This window comes from Chinchilla lanigera, unplaced genomic scaffold, assembly GCF_000276665.1.
Source record: "Chinchilla lanigera isolate Chin_1 unplaced genomic scaffold, ChiLan1.0 scaffold00097, whole genome shotgun sequence".
Taxonomy (NCBI): Eukaryota; Metazoa; Chordata; class Mammalia; order Rodentia; family Chinchillidae; genus Chinchilla; species Chinchilla lanigera.
In genome coordinates, this window is record NW_004955498.1 from 4,902,490 (window position 1) to 4,918,517 (window position 16,028).

Below are 16,028 nucleotides of genomic sequence, written 5' to 3' on the forward strand. Positions count from 1 at the left end.
AGTTCCTTGAGGACATCACTCTAGCTCCCGACACTGGGGGGATTCCTGGAATCCATCATCCTATGGGGTCACTTTGACCCTGCGTGGTTTTGTGTGCCCATGTCTCCACCACAGACAAAGGACCCTATCAAGAGCATAAGTGCAATAAAGGTTTGTGGTCCATGGGCCTGTGAGAAGGTGGGCTTATTTATGGACAGTAAATTTCCCTACTATAATTGAACAAACCAAGCATATTCAGTAGAAATATATATTTTAATAGTATAGAACAATAGGGAAAAAGGAAAAGAATTTGGGAATTGATTTCTACCCATATGTCTATTTCTAGTCTTCATCTAACTTCATACAAACCTACACATTTCCAAGGAAATCCCTATTCCAATTCTATTTTATCAGAAATAAAATGTAAGGATTCCCTGTTCGTTTGAGAAAACTGGAAAGGCATTACATTTAGAATGAAAAACAAAACAGTATTCACACCACAAATTACAATTAAATATCAATTAAAAACCCATAAAATTCATGTGAAAATCAGTATCATTCTTCAAATAACATTTGCAGATATCACAGATCCATTAACTAATAACCCAGGCAGAAAAACATCAAGGTGGCATTTATCCTATTTACGCCCTTTCTGCTTAGAAAACTGCCTGATTTCCAGAAATAGTAACTGACATCTGACCTCAATTCACGTGGCTGGAACCCAAGCAGTGACGGGACTGTGGAATACTCCCTTTCCCTGTCACTCATCCTGCCTGTCAGGGGCCCTGAAAACACGTTCTTCATTGCAAATCCTGTTCATATAGATGTAGGTAATAACTGGGATCTACCCTATCACAGTTGAATACATGCTGTAGGATTTTCATCTCCGTGGTTTCAGCGTGGGCCCTTGGGCCCCACAAGAACTCATAGCGAGGAGGATCACTGTTAGGAACCTGCTGGTGCACCAGGTACTTTTCCCTTACCAAATCCTCCGTGCTGAATTTCCAGGGATCCCCAGTAAAGTGTTCCCTCTCACTTAATACCTCGCTATTTCTCAGTAGTTCCCTTAGGTCCTCCTCACTGAGCCGGTTGCCCTTTACAGTGATCATACTCAGGATGACTGTCAGAAGTTTTGCTTTAGGAAATGTCTGGCCCTCGTTATCTAGTAGCCCATTATAAGTGAGGCCCAAGATGGGGACAAATTCATATGTATGGCCAAGGGCATCCATTTCCTTCATCTCAATGCCAATGCTCGGGCACATGAACTCAAAGAGTGCCTTAAAGAGCAGAGGGCAGCGGGCCTGGTAATCATGGCCCACAATGTGCACCATTTCTTCCATGGTGACCTGCTCCTTCTTTTGATACTTCTGGAGCACGAATGGCAGCAATTTATCTAACTTGTCATACAGGATCTCATACGGCGTGACCTGAGAGATATACTTGCCCTGGGAGGAGCTCACACCCCCCTCTCCTTGCCTGCTGGAGCCCTCACAGCATTGGCCCCTTGGAGTAAAACCACAGGCAGTCGGGGGAGAAGAAGTGCCCTGAGGATCCTGAAGACAACTTGGTGCCCCAGACCCAGGCTCTTCTCTTGCTGCGGCCCCCACTACAGCACAGGAGGAAGAGGATGAAGAGGAAGCGCTGGCTGCTGCTTCCTTCTCCTCATCCTTGAGGGCCTGCGCACCCATGGGGACCCGTGTACTGCTTTGAGGAGGGCCACTCCCGAGCTTTCTGTCTGGGCTCCCCTGACCATGAGGCATCTTGGTGTTCTGTGTAGACAGCAAGAGCTTGTTGTTGAAGACTCAGATGCCTGGAGGAGAGAGGGAAGATATTAGTGTTCCCAGGTGAGCACAGCACACTTATTGCCTCCCACAGAAGCTCACTGTTGGCCTTCCCTTGGGTGGTGGCCTAGGGTTTCACAGGCTTCTCTCCTCCTGAGGCCCAGTCCCCATGGTTTTGGAGCAATGAAATGAGGCTGCTTCTCAGGCTGCAGTTGAACTGCAGGGGACAAGGCACTAGGGAAGAGGGTAAGGCATATGCAGCCTGGGCACTATGAGGTGTTCTGCTCTGGGACAGGTGGAACCCTAGGAACCCATCAGGGCATGCACCTCACCTTGACTCCTGACACCACCTGGGTCTCCTCTCTTGTCTCAGCTGTGGACACTGCTTCACAACAAGACCTTCCCCTCCTGCTTCCTGGAGCTCCTGTAAGAGACATGGGGGCCCTCAGGCTGCAGACCTAAATCACAGTCCTGATCCAGCAGACCTCACATGTGGGGTTGACTTGACTTTTGAGTTCCCACTCTTCCGGTGGATGGTCACCTCTCTGCTCATGCAGAGCCCTGAACTGTCCTTAAGCAGGGCCTGGTTCCAAACTCTCTGCCTGAATGAGGCAAACTCTTAGAAAAAGTGTCTGCTCTGAGAGGGAACGAATGTCTGTGAGGGGCCAAGTCTGGGTAAAGCTGTCTGGAGGCAACAGGTGGAGGTGGGCGAATTCTGTGGGTTCCATACGCCCTAGGAATGGGAAGCTGCCCTTTCCACGTATTAATAGGTAGGTCTAGGGCTCCTCCAGGGATGGTCAGGTGCCCTCTTCTTGAAATCACAGGCCTATCTCTCTGCCACATTCCAAGAGGGAGAGACGGGAGTCCATTCCTTCTTTTTCCTGGGTCTGAGGACAGGGGACAAAGAGACAGGTGGAGGCTGTGTGCTGCATGCTGAACTGTGGGGCTTCACTTTGCCCAAAACTAGACTCCTGACAGGGCTCTGGATAACCTTTCTCCTCTCCTTGCCCCACCTTCCTCCTACCAAGGCCTTTAGCTTTCTGAGATCAGAGATGCAGAAGTAAGAGAGCAGCCTCAGCCTGACAGCCCTGCCCCAGCTTCCCCAGATGACCAAAAAAGGAAGTTCAAATCTGTGGAGCACCCACTTCCCTGAGTTCAGGTGAGAAGTACCGTAAACCCTTCCTTAGGGTCCTCATGTTGACTCTCAGTGATCGTGGGCCACCTGTGTGTCTCCTGACCAGATGGGGTTCCCTGAGCACAGCCTGCACACATGTCTCAGATGTAGGTTGTCACCTCCATGAGATCCTGAGGAATCTCAGATAAGTGCGCAGATGGCCCTGCTGTCATCCCCACATGGGGCTATCAGTGCTGGCAGCAAGACCTGTGCACATATCATTGGGACCCTGGTTATGGTCTAGATCCCCTCTGAAAGACACAGCAGCACAGAGGGAGGACCTTTGGAAGGTATCTGCAGTATGTGGCTTACCGCTCCCTTGTTTTCAGGTGATGGCACCTGGTAAGAAAAGGAAGGTCACTGGGTGTGACAAGGAAGTTTATGTCAACTGACCTGGCTCCTCCTTTTAACTTCTGCTTCCTGGAGGACTTGTGCTGAGCAGGTTTCCTTCGCCCCGGCCCTTCCAGTCTACTATTCTGCCTGGTAGCTGGCTGACTGTCCAGTGAAAAACCTATAAATTGTGATTCCAAGGCAACTTTTCTTTTAATAAACTGCAGATGTCAAGTATTGTGTCTCAGGACCAAGAGCATAAGTAAGGAATCCCCTATGGGCTTCTAAAGTTTCTTAATTACCCTCTTCTTGCTACCTGTCCTCCCTCAACCCACGTGAGATGAGCTGATCTCTCCCTTGGAGACCAAGACATCATCTCCCTGATGACCCTTTTCCTAACTGTGGCAGAAATTTGTAGCCAGCTAGGTCCGCCAACAGCTTACCCGGGGACCAGGCACATTCTGAGTGGTCACTGGTTTCTAGACAGAGGACACACATCATCCTAGGAAGTCTGGATAGATGAAACTGGCCTGCTCTTGGGGTCCTACTTCTATTGACTATATGAATCTCCCTCTGGTGACATGAATCACGTCTTGGAATAAGATCCTCAAATTATTGAGTTTACCTGTCCTGAACTGTTAGCATAAATGACAAGGATTCACACAAAGCCACTCTCACGGGAATACCGGGGTGAGCACAGGGGAACCAGGGTCTGTACATGACCTTCTTTATAGGAATGTGTGTTACCCTCAGGTGTTCTGTGCTTGAAAGTGTAGGAGTGGAGATCAGCAGCAGTTCAGTCTCCCACAGATTCAGAATCCAGACTCTGAACGACAACAACCTGAGCCAGGAAAATAAGAGAGAAATTAAGAAACGGTACAATGAGTTTGAAGAGAAAGACTATAATGTAGAGAGGATACAAAACAGTCTGGGCTTTCTTCCTGTTTCCTGGCTCATATCAAATGGACGTTGAGTTTGTAGAATCAAGGAAAACCTGAGGACTGCAGAGAGCTTTAGGGAGAAGCTCTGGATTCGTGGACCAGAGGTTGCTGACATCTGCAGGGACAGTGTAGGGTTCAGCTGGACAGGTAAAGGCGGGTAATTTTCCTGAACACAGATGCTGCCCTAGCCCTGGGGAGAATGAGGGCATGGTCCTCAGTGGGGGAAAGGCTTAGTGGTTTCATCCTGGGACTCAGAACTGGGATGGCTTCACTTCAGTGCCACCTGCCCACAGTGACTGTGCAAGTGACAGCAACAAGAAACAGCTTTGGGCAGGAAGCAGTCTGGCAAAAGACCCCTGAGTGCTTGGGATTAGGGTGGGAATGGCAAAGACCTGCCACACATAGCCCACGGCCAGGCCCAGCCTGAGTTGCTCTGGACTTGAAAGTCTCAGCCTTAAATATTCCAGCCCTTGCCCTTCTGCCTGCCTCCAGCACAGATATGGGGTCTGGCTGCCTTCCTTATTCAGCAGTGTGAGCAACAGCACTGCATGACTTGGACGCAGCAGAGTTCTGGAAAACCATAGGGGGCCTCAGAAAATGGAGAACTTTGAGACTCCAAAATTCCACATCCAGATACGCAACTGCTCATTCAGCATCACCAAGAAATATTTTGCTTGTCTTCTTTCTTTCTGTTTTATCTTTTTTCTATTTTGCTCTTTTCCATTAAATGTTCCCCTTATACATATTTAAAATTTTATTATCCATATAATTTCTAATATTTTATCCCTTTATTTCTGCTAACTTCCAATTCTCTTTGTGTTTTTCCTCTTTTCCTTGCTAACTTTATAGACATCCTTCTAGACACTTATAGGATCACCCACTTGTGCCACCGTTTTTCTCTTCTTTCTCATATGCTCGTGCATAATTTTAAATTTTTTTCTTCCTGCATTCCCCCTTCTGCAGCTAGATATATCTTTAACTATAAACCATTAACCTTTAATAATATTTAGAAGTTTAACTGCATAAAACTTCCAGGAAATTTTTTCTATCAGTAGCAGAGCCACAGCTGTTACATTTAGTACATATTAGATGTGTGCCAATATCAGGTTTTTCATAGTGGTTATACTATAATGGAGGATTTCTTTCCTATGGTTAAGGACAATACCTGATTTTTTTCTATGGTATGTTAATGTGCATTTTGTTTTGGACAGTTTCACAGTAGGTTGATTAGCTTGAAATTGCCAGGGTCACATAAACGTTGCTGTTAATGGTTTTTCTTTCTATGCTAACACCCACAATTCCTCTTTGACATTAATAATATACCAGCATGAGTTCAGACCATGGTTTTGGGGCAATTACTCTCCATATCCTCTTTCCAATTAAAGACACATGGTTCGATTTTAAAAGTCAGTGAAAGGAACATCGTCGGCCTTGCCCAAATTCCATCACTGTAAAGTAGACTAACTAAAGGGATTGCTATGCTAGCAAAATGTTTTTCAACTTTAAGTGCCACCAACTTTAGCACAGAACAAAACAAACAGAAAATAACAGAAACATGAGAAGACAAACCAACAAAATGGCAGCCAAAACTCCCAACTCTGCCAAAGCTAATCCAAAGAGGATTAAGGGGGAGAATAATATAAACAACACATCCAAATTACTTGGAAGGATAAGAGGAGGTTAGAAAATAAATCTATTAAGTGCTATGCATAATTTCAAAAGATATAACTAAACAGGTAATAAAAATAATAACTGAAATTATCAAGGAGCTTTTAGAACACATTAATAAAAAGGTAGTTGAGTTAAAGAAAATAATAGAAGACATGCATGAACAGGTGAGGAAAAAAAGGAGAATCCATGAAAGGATAATAATCAGGTGGGAGATTAAAATTTTATAGAAACTATGGGCAACAGAAGCAACCAGTATGAGGACAGGTTTTCAGGATGAAAATATGGGGATGCTTCCAATGAAAAAGTATGCAAAGACACATTTAAAGCCCCAAGAAAATATGAAAAATGGATTCAATAACTGCAAGATGAACCAAGAAAGACCAATCACAGAATAATACAAATATATGAAAAATCAGTAGATACTACAAATGTCCAAAAAAAATGTTACAGAAAAAATAGCAGATAACTTCTTAAACCCTGGTAACAACATAAACATACAGCTAAGTACGGTATGTACAGCAACAAATAGCAATTTCTAAAAGCGAGCCTTTACATGTAATATCATTGTCCAAACAACGCAAGTCCAACATAGGGAGAAAATCTTATAAATTAGAACATAAATGAATAATATAAATATAAACTGACTAGAATAACTGCCAAATTGTCAACATAAAACATATGGGCTTGGAGAGCTTGGAGTAAAGTTTTTCAAGTGCTAAAGTATAACAATTTTCAGTCCACATATATATGTCTTGGAAAACTTTACTTAAAAATGTGGGGTGAAATTGAATTGTGTTCATGACAAAAAGCACCTCAAGAAATCCATGACCACCAAATAAGCATTACAATAATACTCACAAGACATGCTAGAAAGAGACAATGCAATAACAATGCCAATAAGTCAAATGTACTGAATCCATCTGACTGGATGAGCTCCAAGACGAATGATAAAAAAAATAAGGAATCAGCAGCAGGCAAATAATGCAATTAGAAGAATAAGGCAATATCTTCCAGGAATAACTCTCAGTGGAAAAAGTGTCAATTCCCCAAACAACAAATATCGACAGAATAAATCAAGAAAAAAAATCAATGTACAGAGTACACAGAAATCATATTTAATTTAAGACTCATAGATTGGAAATCAAAGGATGGAGAACAACATTCCATGCAACAGAAATCCAAAGAAAAATAGCAGTAGCTATCTTCATTTCAAACCAAATGAATTTTAAGTCAAAGTTGATCAGAAGAGACGAAGCAGGTCACCACATATTGGTTAAAGCAGCACTTAAACAGGGAGAAATAACAATTATAGACATATTTATAACAGAAACCAGCACGCCCAGCATTATGAAAGAAACACTAATAGACACATTAAAAGGCAGAGAAACACTAATACAATTATAATAATGTAAGTCCTTGACTTAGAAGTGAGTTCCTTTCTTGAGGACGTTCATTAGTCGGATTATTTTGTAAGTCCAATAAGTGAGCTTATACAACTTTGACACAAGTATACAATGTAAAGCATAAAAAAGAAAACACAAACTAATACAGTAAGTTTCCGACTGTACTGTACCACTGTACCCTATCTCAATATACAGTAAGCACATAGCAGTACTCCTGTGACAATGTCTGACATACACGTGAGTTGCTTCTACAATTTGTTTGCAAGTGGAGTGTTCATAAGTCATGGAGTTATTGTACCCCACTCTGATGATACCACACTGTGACAAATAGATCAGTCTGCTAGAAAGAAAATAAACAAAGAAATATCAGAGTTCAACCAAACCTTTGAACGAATGGGCTGGACAGATATCTATAGCCACCCAACGGTGGAATACACACTCTGCTCTACAGCACATGGAACTTACTCCAAAACAGATCACATGCTAGCCCAAAAAGGACATTTAAATAGATGCAAAAGAATGGAAATCGTTCTGTGCATATTATCAGAATACAGTGCAATGAAACAAGAAATCAGTGGCAAAAGATAACAAAGAAACCTTGTAAACATACGGAAAGTAAACAATACCCTCTTGAGTAATCAGTGTGTCAAGGAAAATAGCAAGAAAGGAATTAGTTCCCACAATCAAATGATACTTTGTGTGATTTCTACAATCATTGTACTATCTTTGATTATGTGCATGGAATGGTTTCCATTCATTTGCATTTACTTAAGCATGCTTTCTGGGCTAGCAAGTGCTCTACAATATTTTGGTGAAAGTTTCATGGGTTGCACATCAGAATGTATATTCCATTTTTGGATGGAACTCTGTAGACATCTACAATCAAATGATAATGCCACCCCATCTCATTAGGACATATGAGACACAATGACAGTAGTCCTAAGAGGAAAATGTATAGTAATGAATGCACACAGCATAGAAACAGCAAGCTCAAAAAAAAAAACCCAAAATATTAATACACACATCAAGGTGAGAGAATGATAAGAGCAATTCAAATCCAAAGCTATTATGAAGAAAGTAATGGCAAAAGTGGAAGCAGGAATTATGAAAATGAGTCTAAAAACTACAAAGAATCAATGCATTGAGGAGCTGGTTTTTTGAAAAGATAAACAAATTTGATAAAACCTGAGCCAATTGAAACAGAAAGTACGTAAAAACTCAAACACATGTAATTAGAAATGAAAAGGTGAAATCACAACAGATTCTGCCAAAATTCTGAAGATCACTGGCAACTACTTTAAGAATATATACATGAATTGAATGGATAATTTAGAATAAATGTATGAACTCTGATACAATATACACTACCTAACTAAGGAAAGAGCATTTTGTCAGGTCTATAATTCTCCACTCTCCCAGGTGAGCTATCAAAGTGTGCTCGATATAAACAATTGAATAGTCCAGATTCTGTCCATCAACTGAAGAATTAATAATAATAAATAACAACTAAGGAGAGACCAGGCACAGTGCAGGTGCTGCTGAACTCTACAAGAACTTCATGTAAGATCCAGTGCCAGGATTCTTCAATCCGTCATCTGAAATGCAAAGGGAAGCAGTACCCCCAGTGTCATTCCTGGAAGCAAGCGTTACCCTAATTCCAAAACAAGCAATGGGCACAGCAAAAATAAACAGTTACAAGGCAAAGCCTTTAAGGGACACAGATACAAAATCCTCAATGAGGTACTAAGAGCAAGCAGGAAATCATTAATAATTCGTACATCATGATCAAGTAGGATACATTGCAAGATGCAGAGGTCGTTCATCATGTGTAATTCAATATATGTAATACATTGCATAAATGGATACAAGACAAAAATTGCAGGATCATACTGACAGACACAGAAAAATCATTAGACAAAATCCAACATCCATTCATGATAAAGGCCCTGAAGAAAGTAGGCATAGAAGAAACTTATTGCAATCTGATTACAGCCATCTATGACAAATCAATGGCTAACATAATAAACTGGGGGAAGCTGTCTTGCTACTGAATTCAGGAGAAAACAAAGACATCTATTCAACCACTCCTGTTCAGTATAGCTCTCAAAATATTAGCCAGAACAATAGGCAAGAGAAAGAAATAAATGGGATCTGTATGGGAAAGAAACAAGCTAAATTATTTTTATTTGCAGATGACATGATACTCTCCCTGCAAGACCCCTAAAACTACACCAAAAGATTCCTACAATTAAGAACCAAGGGGCTGGGGATTTAGCTCAGTGGCAAAGCACCTGCCTGGCAAGCGCAAGGTCATGAGTTCAGTTCCTGGTACCAGAGAAAAACCAAAAAAAACAAAAAAGCAAAACAAAACAAAACAAAACAAAACAAAACAAAAAAGAACCAAATTGTGTAATGTAGCAGGTGACAAAATCAACACAGAAAATCAATACTATTCTTATATACCAATAAGAAGCTGACTGAGAAAGGAATTAGGCAAACAGAGCATTCACAATAGCATTGCAAAACTTATGTCCTTAGGAATTAATCTAACCAAGGGAAAGAGAGACCTCTACAAGGAATATTATTAGTTTGAAAAGGTCATTAAGAAGGATATCACAAAATGCAAAGACATCCCCTGTTCCTGCATACACAGCTCTCATATAGTCAAAATGACTCAAAAGTATTATACAGATTGAATGCAATCTCAGTGAAAATACCAATAGTATTCGTCAAAGAGCAAGAGGAAACCACTCTAAAATTCACAAGGTACCAGAAGAGATCTAGAAGAGCATAAGCAATAGTGAGCAACAAAAGCAAGGCAGGGGCATCATAATTCCACACTTCAAATTATAGTACAAATTTACAGTGAGCAAACCACAAGATACTGGAAAAAACAAAACAAAACAAAATTTAAAAAAAAAACCAGACTTTTGCATCAACAGAATAGAATTGGGGATACAGAAATAATTCCAGGCAACACAACTAACTTTGATTTGAAAAGGGGACAAAATACTTTACTTTGACAAAGCCTCTTTAAGAAATGGTGCTGTAAGAACTGCCTATCCAAGTGTCAAATGTTGAACTTATAACCATAATCTCTCACCATGCACTAAAGTAAATAAAAATCAATAAGAAATTTAAATATTAAAAGGGGAAACAATCTGCTTCCTTATAACTTACCTAAAACTCAGCGAGACATATGCATAGACAGTGATTCTTGGGACAACACCAGCTGCCCAAAAAATACTAACAAGAAAGAATAAATGCAATCAAATCAAATGAAAAAGCTCTGTGCAGTAAAGCAAACACTCACCAGAGTGAGCAGACAACTTGTCATTAGAAAGATTATTGCCTGCTATTCCTCATACCAACCGCTAATATCTTGAATATATGAAGAACTAAAAGAAATTAGGACCTCCAAGTTAGAGGACCCAACCAAGAAATGCTCATCTAAATGAAAGGATACTTCTCAGATTCAGTACTACAAATGGCCAATAAGTACATGAAAAAATATTCTGCATTACTAACCTCTCAGGAAATGCAAATTAAAACAAAGTGTACTTCTGTCTCACTCCAGAAAGCATTATTACCTTCAAGAGATCCAACAATAGCAAATGCTAGCAAGCCTACCAGGAAAAAGTGATACTTCTTCATTGATTGTGGGAGTGTAAACTGGTACAACCACTATAAAAATCAGATAGGAGAATCTTTAGAAACAAGCACTAGAATTTATATTTAACCCACATATTCCCCTTCTAGTTATTTTATGAAAAGAATTAAAGACATCATATTATTGTGATGTATGTGTATCCATGTTTATAGCAGCACCATTCATAACAGCTAAACCTTAACAGTGACCTTTATTGCCATCAATAGATAAATGGATAATGAAAATGTAGTATTTATACATAATGGGGTACTACTTTGGCATAAAAAGGACAGCCTTAAGTCATATATAGGAAAATGGCTGTACCTTGAGACCATAATTTTAAGCGAAACAAATCAGACATACAAGTTTAAAATACCTGTTTCTGTAATATGAGGAACCTAAGCTCTAAATAAAGGGCAAAATGAAAGGCTGATAATAGTAAATAGGCAAAAATAGCGGGAGGTAGGATGGAAAGGAGGGAAATCAAATAAAAAAGAGAGAATTGTTAGCTGGGTGTGGTAGCGCATGCCTGTAATCCCAGTACTTGGAAGGCTGAGGCAGGAGGATCGTCGTGAGTTTGATACTAGCCTGAGCTAAAAAGTGAGCTCAAGGCTAGCCTGAACTGCACAGCAAGACCCTGCCTTAAAAAGAAAAAGTACAAAAAGAGATAGAGAATTGTGAAGTGTGCCCATGAACAACGTCTCTATGAGGAATGTGATCAGTATGTACTACAAACAGGTAGAAATATTCATATACATAAAATATAGATATATTTGAATATACATACATACACATAAGGATTGTGCTCATCACACACTGCAAATATATACATATATACAAATATACACTTGTGTACACATATTCACATATATGTATGTACATGCCTGGCACTAGGCTGTGGTGCTCCTTTAAAGTCACACAGAGGCAAATAGGGGCACTCTCCTGAGAATTCTGCAGCACGGGGGCCAGGCAGGCCACAGCTCCTTTTCTACACGGCTGGGACACCCCTGCAGTTTTCCCGGTCCCGCAAATTTGATCTAAGCTCTGGCCTTCCCTGTTCCTCCAACCTGAAGCAAAGATTTGGAAACAAAACTCTGAGCTAGCTCAGTGGTCAATTCCCTGCCTGGCAAGTGCAAGTTCCTGAGTTTGATTCCCAGTACCAAAGAAAACAAAACAATTGACACCGCGTGCAGTTCCCATTGGGACCAAAGGGGGCGCTGTCATGAGAACTGTGCACCGAGTGTGCAGGAGAAAATAGAGGCTTTTCTAGAATGTTCTGGGACCTTCTTTCTCCCTTGGGGCTTTGGCAGCTCCCTCTCAGACCCGCACTCTGACCTCCCGGATCCCAGGCCCTGTGCACTCTTCCCCCTAAAGCTCGAATCTCAGATCTGGGCCTTACACTGCGCATCACGTCCCCTGAGCCCCGAGTGCTCCCCACTGAGAATGCTTTCTCGTAATAAAGGCTCTCCACCGAGGAAGAACCGGACTTTCGGGGGACCCTCTTTAGGCGGTGAACTTCCTCATTCCCCCAATAGCCTGTCAGCTTGAGCCCTAACCGAGCCCACCCACAAAATTCCCCTCACCTGAGACCAACGCCTCAGAACGGGACCTCAGCAGCCCTGACTCAAAGCCTTCGCCACAGTCTGGGACTTCCTTTGAGGAACTGTGCCCGGGGTCTCCCAGGCCTCACAGCAGGAGCGGAACGGAATTTCCAAGGTCCCCTCAGTCCTGACTGGAGGTTCAGCCGCTTGGTTCCTGGCAGAGCGGGAACCACCTTCCTCTATGGACTTGAGCTCATTCCCTTGATACTATGTATCTACCTCCCGGGATACACAAGCCTGAGACTCATTGTAACAATTCAGCCCCTGTGTGCTCCAGGGCTCACCACAGGCTTAGATCTTGGTAATTTGCTGGCCCTTCCACTGGGCAGAGCTTCCTCAGTCCGTTGTCTCTTCTCACCTTGATCCTCATGTGTACCCCGATCCTCTCTGCTCCCTTCCCCTGAGCCAAGGAATTCAGATGAAGTTCCTCACTTAGTTCTGATTGGACTACTCTGCAGTCAGTAGAATTCAGGTCTGGGAACGTGTCAGCAGGTGCAGAAAATGGCTCTCTAGGTCCATTCCATCCTCCTAGTGGTTTTCTGCTTGGTTCTTGGATCCCCTTGGATATGTTCCTCAATTTCTACATCCCAGACCACTGACCAGATGCCCAGAGTCCCATGAGGTGAAGGGAGACTCGTCTTTGATTATTGAATAACTAATGCTACTATACATTGTTCATTCTTGTACTCGCTATACTGTTTCTAGTGCATTCTTTATATTTGTCAAAATAGTGTTTGTTTTGAAAGTCAGGCCTCACTCACCAGGGTGGTTTCAAGGACTTATTACTTCAGTCCCCCAATCCATAATATCTCCAATTTCCTGCTCTTGCTGTGTTGCCCCAGAGTATTAATATCTCTGGTGTGTGGTGGTGTCAAATTGTGCACTGTTGTAGAGGCAGGAATTGTATTTTGTTTCAATTTCGTTTATTGGTACATCATATATATAGTGGCTGTAGCTGGAAAATAATTACATCTGCAGGATGAAGCCAGCCAGAGAACACAGAGCCCCTCAAAGAACGTCAACATGCTGTTGCAGCTTGTTAATTGATTGCTGGGTAGAGGGGATGAATTTAGTGACCCGTGTGGGGTATAAATAAGTGCTGTTCCTCTCCGTTGCTCAAGAGAGAGGGTTCTCCAACTGAGCCATCTACTGTCTCTTGTTTATCTTCTCATTCTCGCCACCTTTCCACCCCGGGATGCACAGAGAGTGCAGGGAATATGAGCATGTGTGTACATGTGTGATCGTATTCACCACAGGGAATGTGTAGCCTTCAATGATATATAGTAATTCTTCTTTTTTGCCCCAATCTTCCCTCCTCCCATCATCCCATCTTCCCCTACCTATGTACAAACCTTTGTTTCCATTTTATCATGTTTTGTTTATTGCTTTTTTCCTTTTGCCTTCTTCCTTTCCCCCTCACCCCATTCTAGTTTCCTTTCTGTTTGAACAATTTCTTCCCATTTCACACTGTTGTACATTTTGGCCCTTATTTACTCTTCCAGTTTCACACACTGGGGAGAAAACATAATGTTTACACGTGTGAGTATGGTTAAATTGCATACATTTACCTAGAAATGCTTCAAGTTTTCCCTTCATTATGGGTGAGTAGTACTCCATTATAAATAAAAAACCAACACCTTCACTATCCATTCCTCAGTTGATGGGTATTTGGGTTGTTTCCAAGATTTACTTATTACAAACTGTGCTGCTTCTACAAAAATGGGTGCACATATAGTGCTGTGGTATGATATTTTTAATTTTTCCAAGAAAATACCCCGAAGGGCAATAGCTGGATGGAATGGGAACTCTAATCCTAGTTTTTCTGAGAAATCTCCACAGTGATTTCCAGAGTGGTTGCAGCAGTCTGCACTCCCACCTACAGTTGAAAAGGGTATTTCTTTTCCCATGGCCCCTCCAGCATTTTTTATTGGTTGATTTCTCAATGATAACTGTTCTTTCTGCAGTGAGGTGGAGTCTCAGCACTGTTTCAATTTGTATCTCTCTAATAACCAGTGATGTTGGACATTTTTTCATATATTCATTTGACATTTGTATTTTTTCATTGGAGAGGTATGTATTCATCTCAGGTGTCTATTTTTATTGGGTATTTTATTTTGGGGGTCTATTTTTTCATTTCTTCATATGTTCTAGACATAAGTCCATGGTCTGATCAACAACTGGGTAATTTATTTTCCACTCTGTAGGTTGTCTTTCCACTCTGTAGGTTGTCTTTTCACTCTGTTGGTGATTTATTTGTTGGAGGAGGAGGTTGCAGTCATTGAGTCTTTGCATTATTTCCTGTGAAGTCTGGGTCTTGCTCACAAAATCTTTGCCTACACCTGTACATTCAAGAGTTGTGCCTATTCTCTCTTCCAGCAGATTTAGTGTTTCTGTTTTAATACTTGGGTTTTTGATCAATTTCAATGTTAATTTAGTGCATGATGATAGACATGGGTGTAGTTTGAGTCTTTGGCAAGTAGAAAACCAGTTTTTCCAGCATCCTTAATTAAAGAGGCACTCTTTCTTCCAGTGAGCGTGTTTGGCTCCTTTGTCAAAGATAAGGTAGAGTGTGTTTGGAGTTGTTTTTGCATCTTCTATTCTGTTTCACTGATCATCAAGTAAGTTTTTTCTCCAGTAGCTTGGTTTTATCACAGAAGGTTTGTAATATAAGTTCAAGCAGGAATTGTAATGCCCCCTGCATTGCCTTTGTTGGTGAGAATTGTTTTTGTTGCCTTGAGTGATTAACATCCCTGGTGAGAAGTGCAGTCTCAAACTGCAGTGTCCTACAGGCAGGAAGTTTAAAACTTTCCTCTGTCTCAGTCTATCATGGGTCACTTATGCAGGGCTCACTTTCCACCTGCTCCCCCGCCTGTCATCAAACACAAGTACAAGTTGAACAGTCTCCAGTCTCCCCCGGGATTACGCTTTGATGTTTACATTTGGTTGCTTATGTGTGTCTGCTAGGGCTTTTTTCATTGTCCCTTTGCCCCTCCATCTCTGTCTCTTTCTCTGTATCTCCTTCTCTCTTCTCTTGCTCTCTTCTGCTGTTTTGCTGTGTGCATTCAGGATGAAGCTGCACTAGCCCACACTGTTTTGTCTTTTTTTGAACTACAAGGAATTTAAAGAAATTAAAAATTTTATACTACTCATCATTGAATGTGATATGTTGCTCTATTTATATCAAAGTCCTTTTACGTGAAAATGTTGGTTAAATTTTGCAGTTATCTCTAGGAAGTGTTCACACATTTTGGGAGCTTGCTTAAGCTATTTGTAGGATTTGTCTGTACAAATCTAAAATTTTAAACTTTAAAAACTGTGTAAAGAGCCGGGGATATAGCTCAGTGGCACAAGCACCTGCTTGGTAAGCACAAGATCCTGAGTTTGATACCTGGTACCAAAAAAAATAAAATACAATAAAAATTTTGTAAATATTATATGCTTGTACTAGAGGGAATTTTGTTAAGTGTAATAAATCAGGCACATAATGTGAAGCAGTACA

The 16,028-nt window shown here is 41.4% G+C and overlaps 1 protein-coding gene across 1 annotated transcript; it reads right to left on the reverse strand.

The window, feature by feature from the left end:
* Window positions 1-622: 622 nt before the first annotated feature.
* On the reverse strand, window positions 623-12,569 carry LOC102026887 (melanoma-associated antigen 4-like). Its single transcript, XM_005406412.1, has 4 exons — window positions 12,512-12,569; window positions 4,012-4,105; window positions 2,093-2,184; window positions 623-1,789 (listed from the first exon to the last, which is right to left on the reverse strand). The coding sequence occupies exon 4, from the start codon at window positions 1,737-1,739 to the stop codon at window positions 780-782; it is 960 nt and encodes a 319-aa protein (XP_005406469.1). The 5' UTR covers window positions 1,740-1,789; window positions 2,093-2,184; window positions 4,012-4,105; window positions 12,512-12,569; the 3' UTR covers window positions 623-779.
* Between the last annotated feature and the right edge of the window lie 3,459 nt (window positions 12,570-16,028).

Bases quoted from the DNA above. Each gene is read 5' to 3' on its own strand.
- LOC102026887 (XM_005406412.1), bottom strand. From the start codon at position 1,739: ATGCCTCATGGTCAGGGGAGCCCAGACAGAAAGCTCGGGAGTGGCCCT.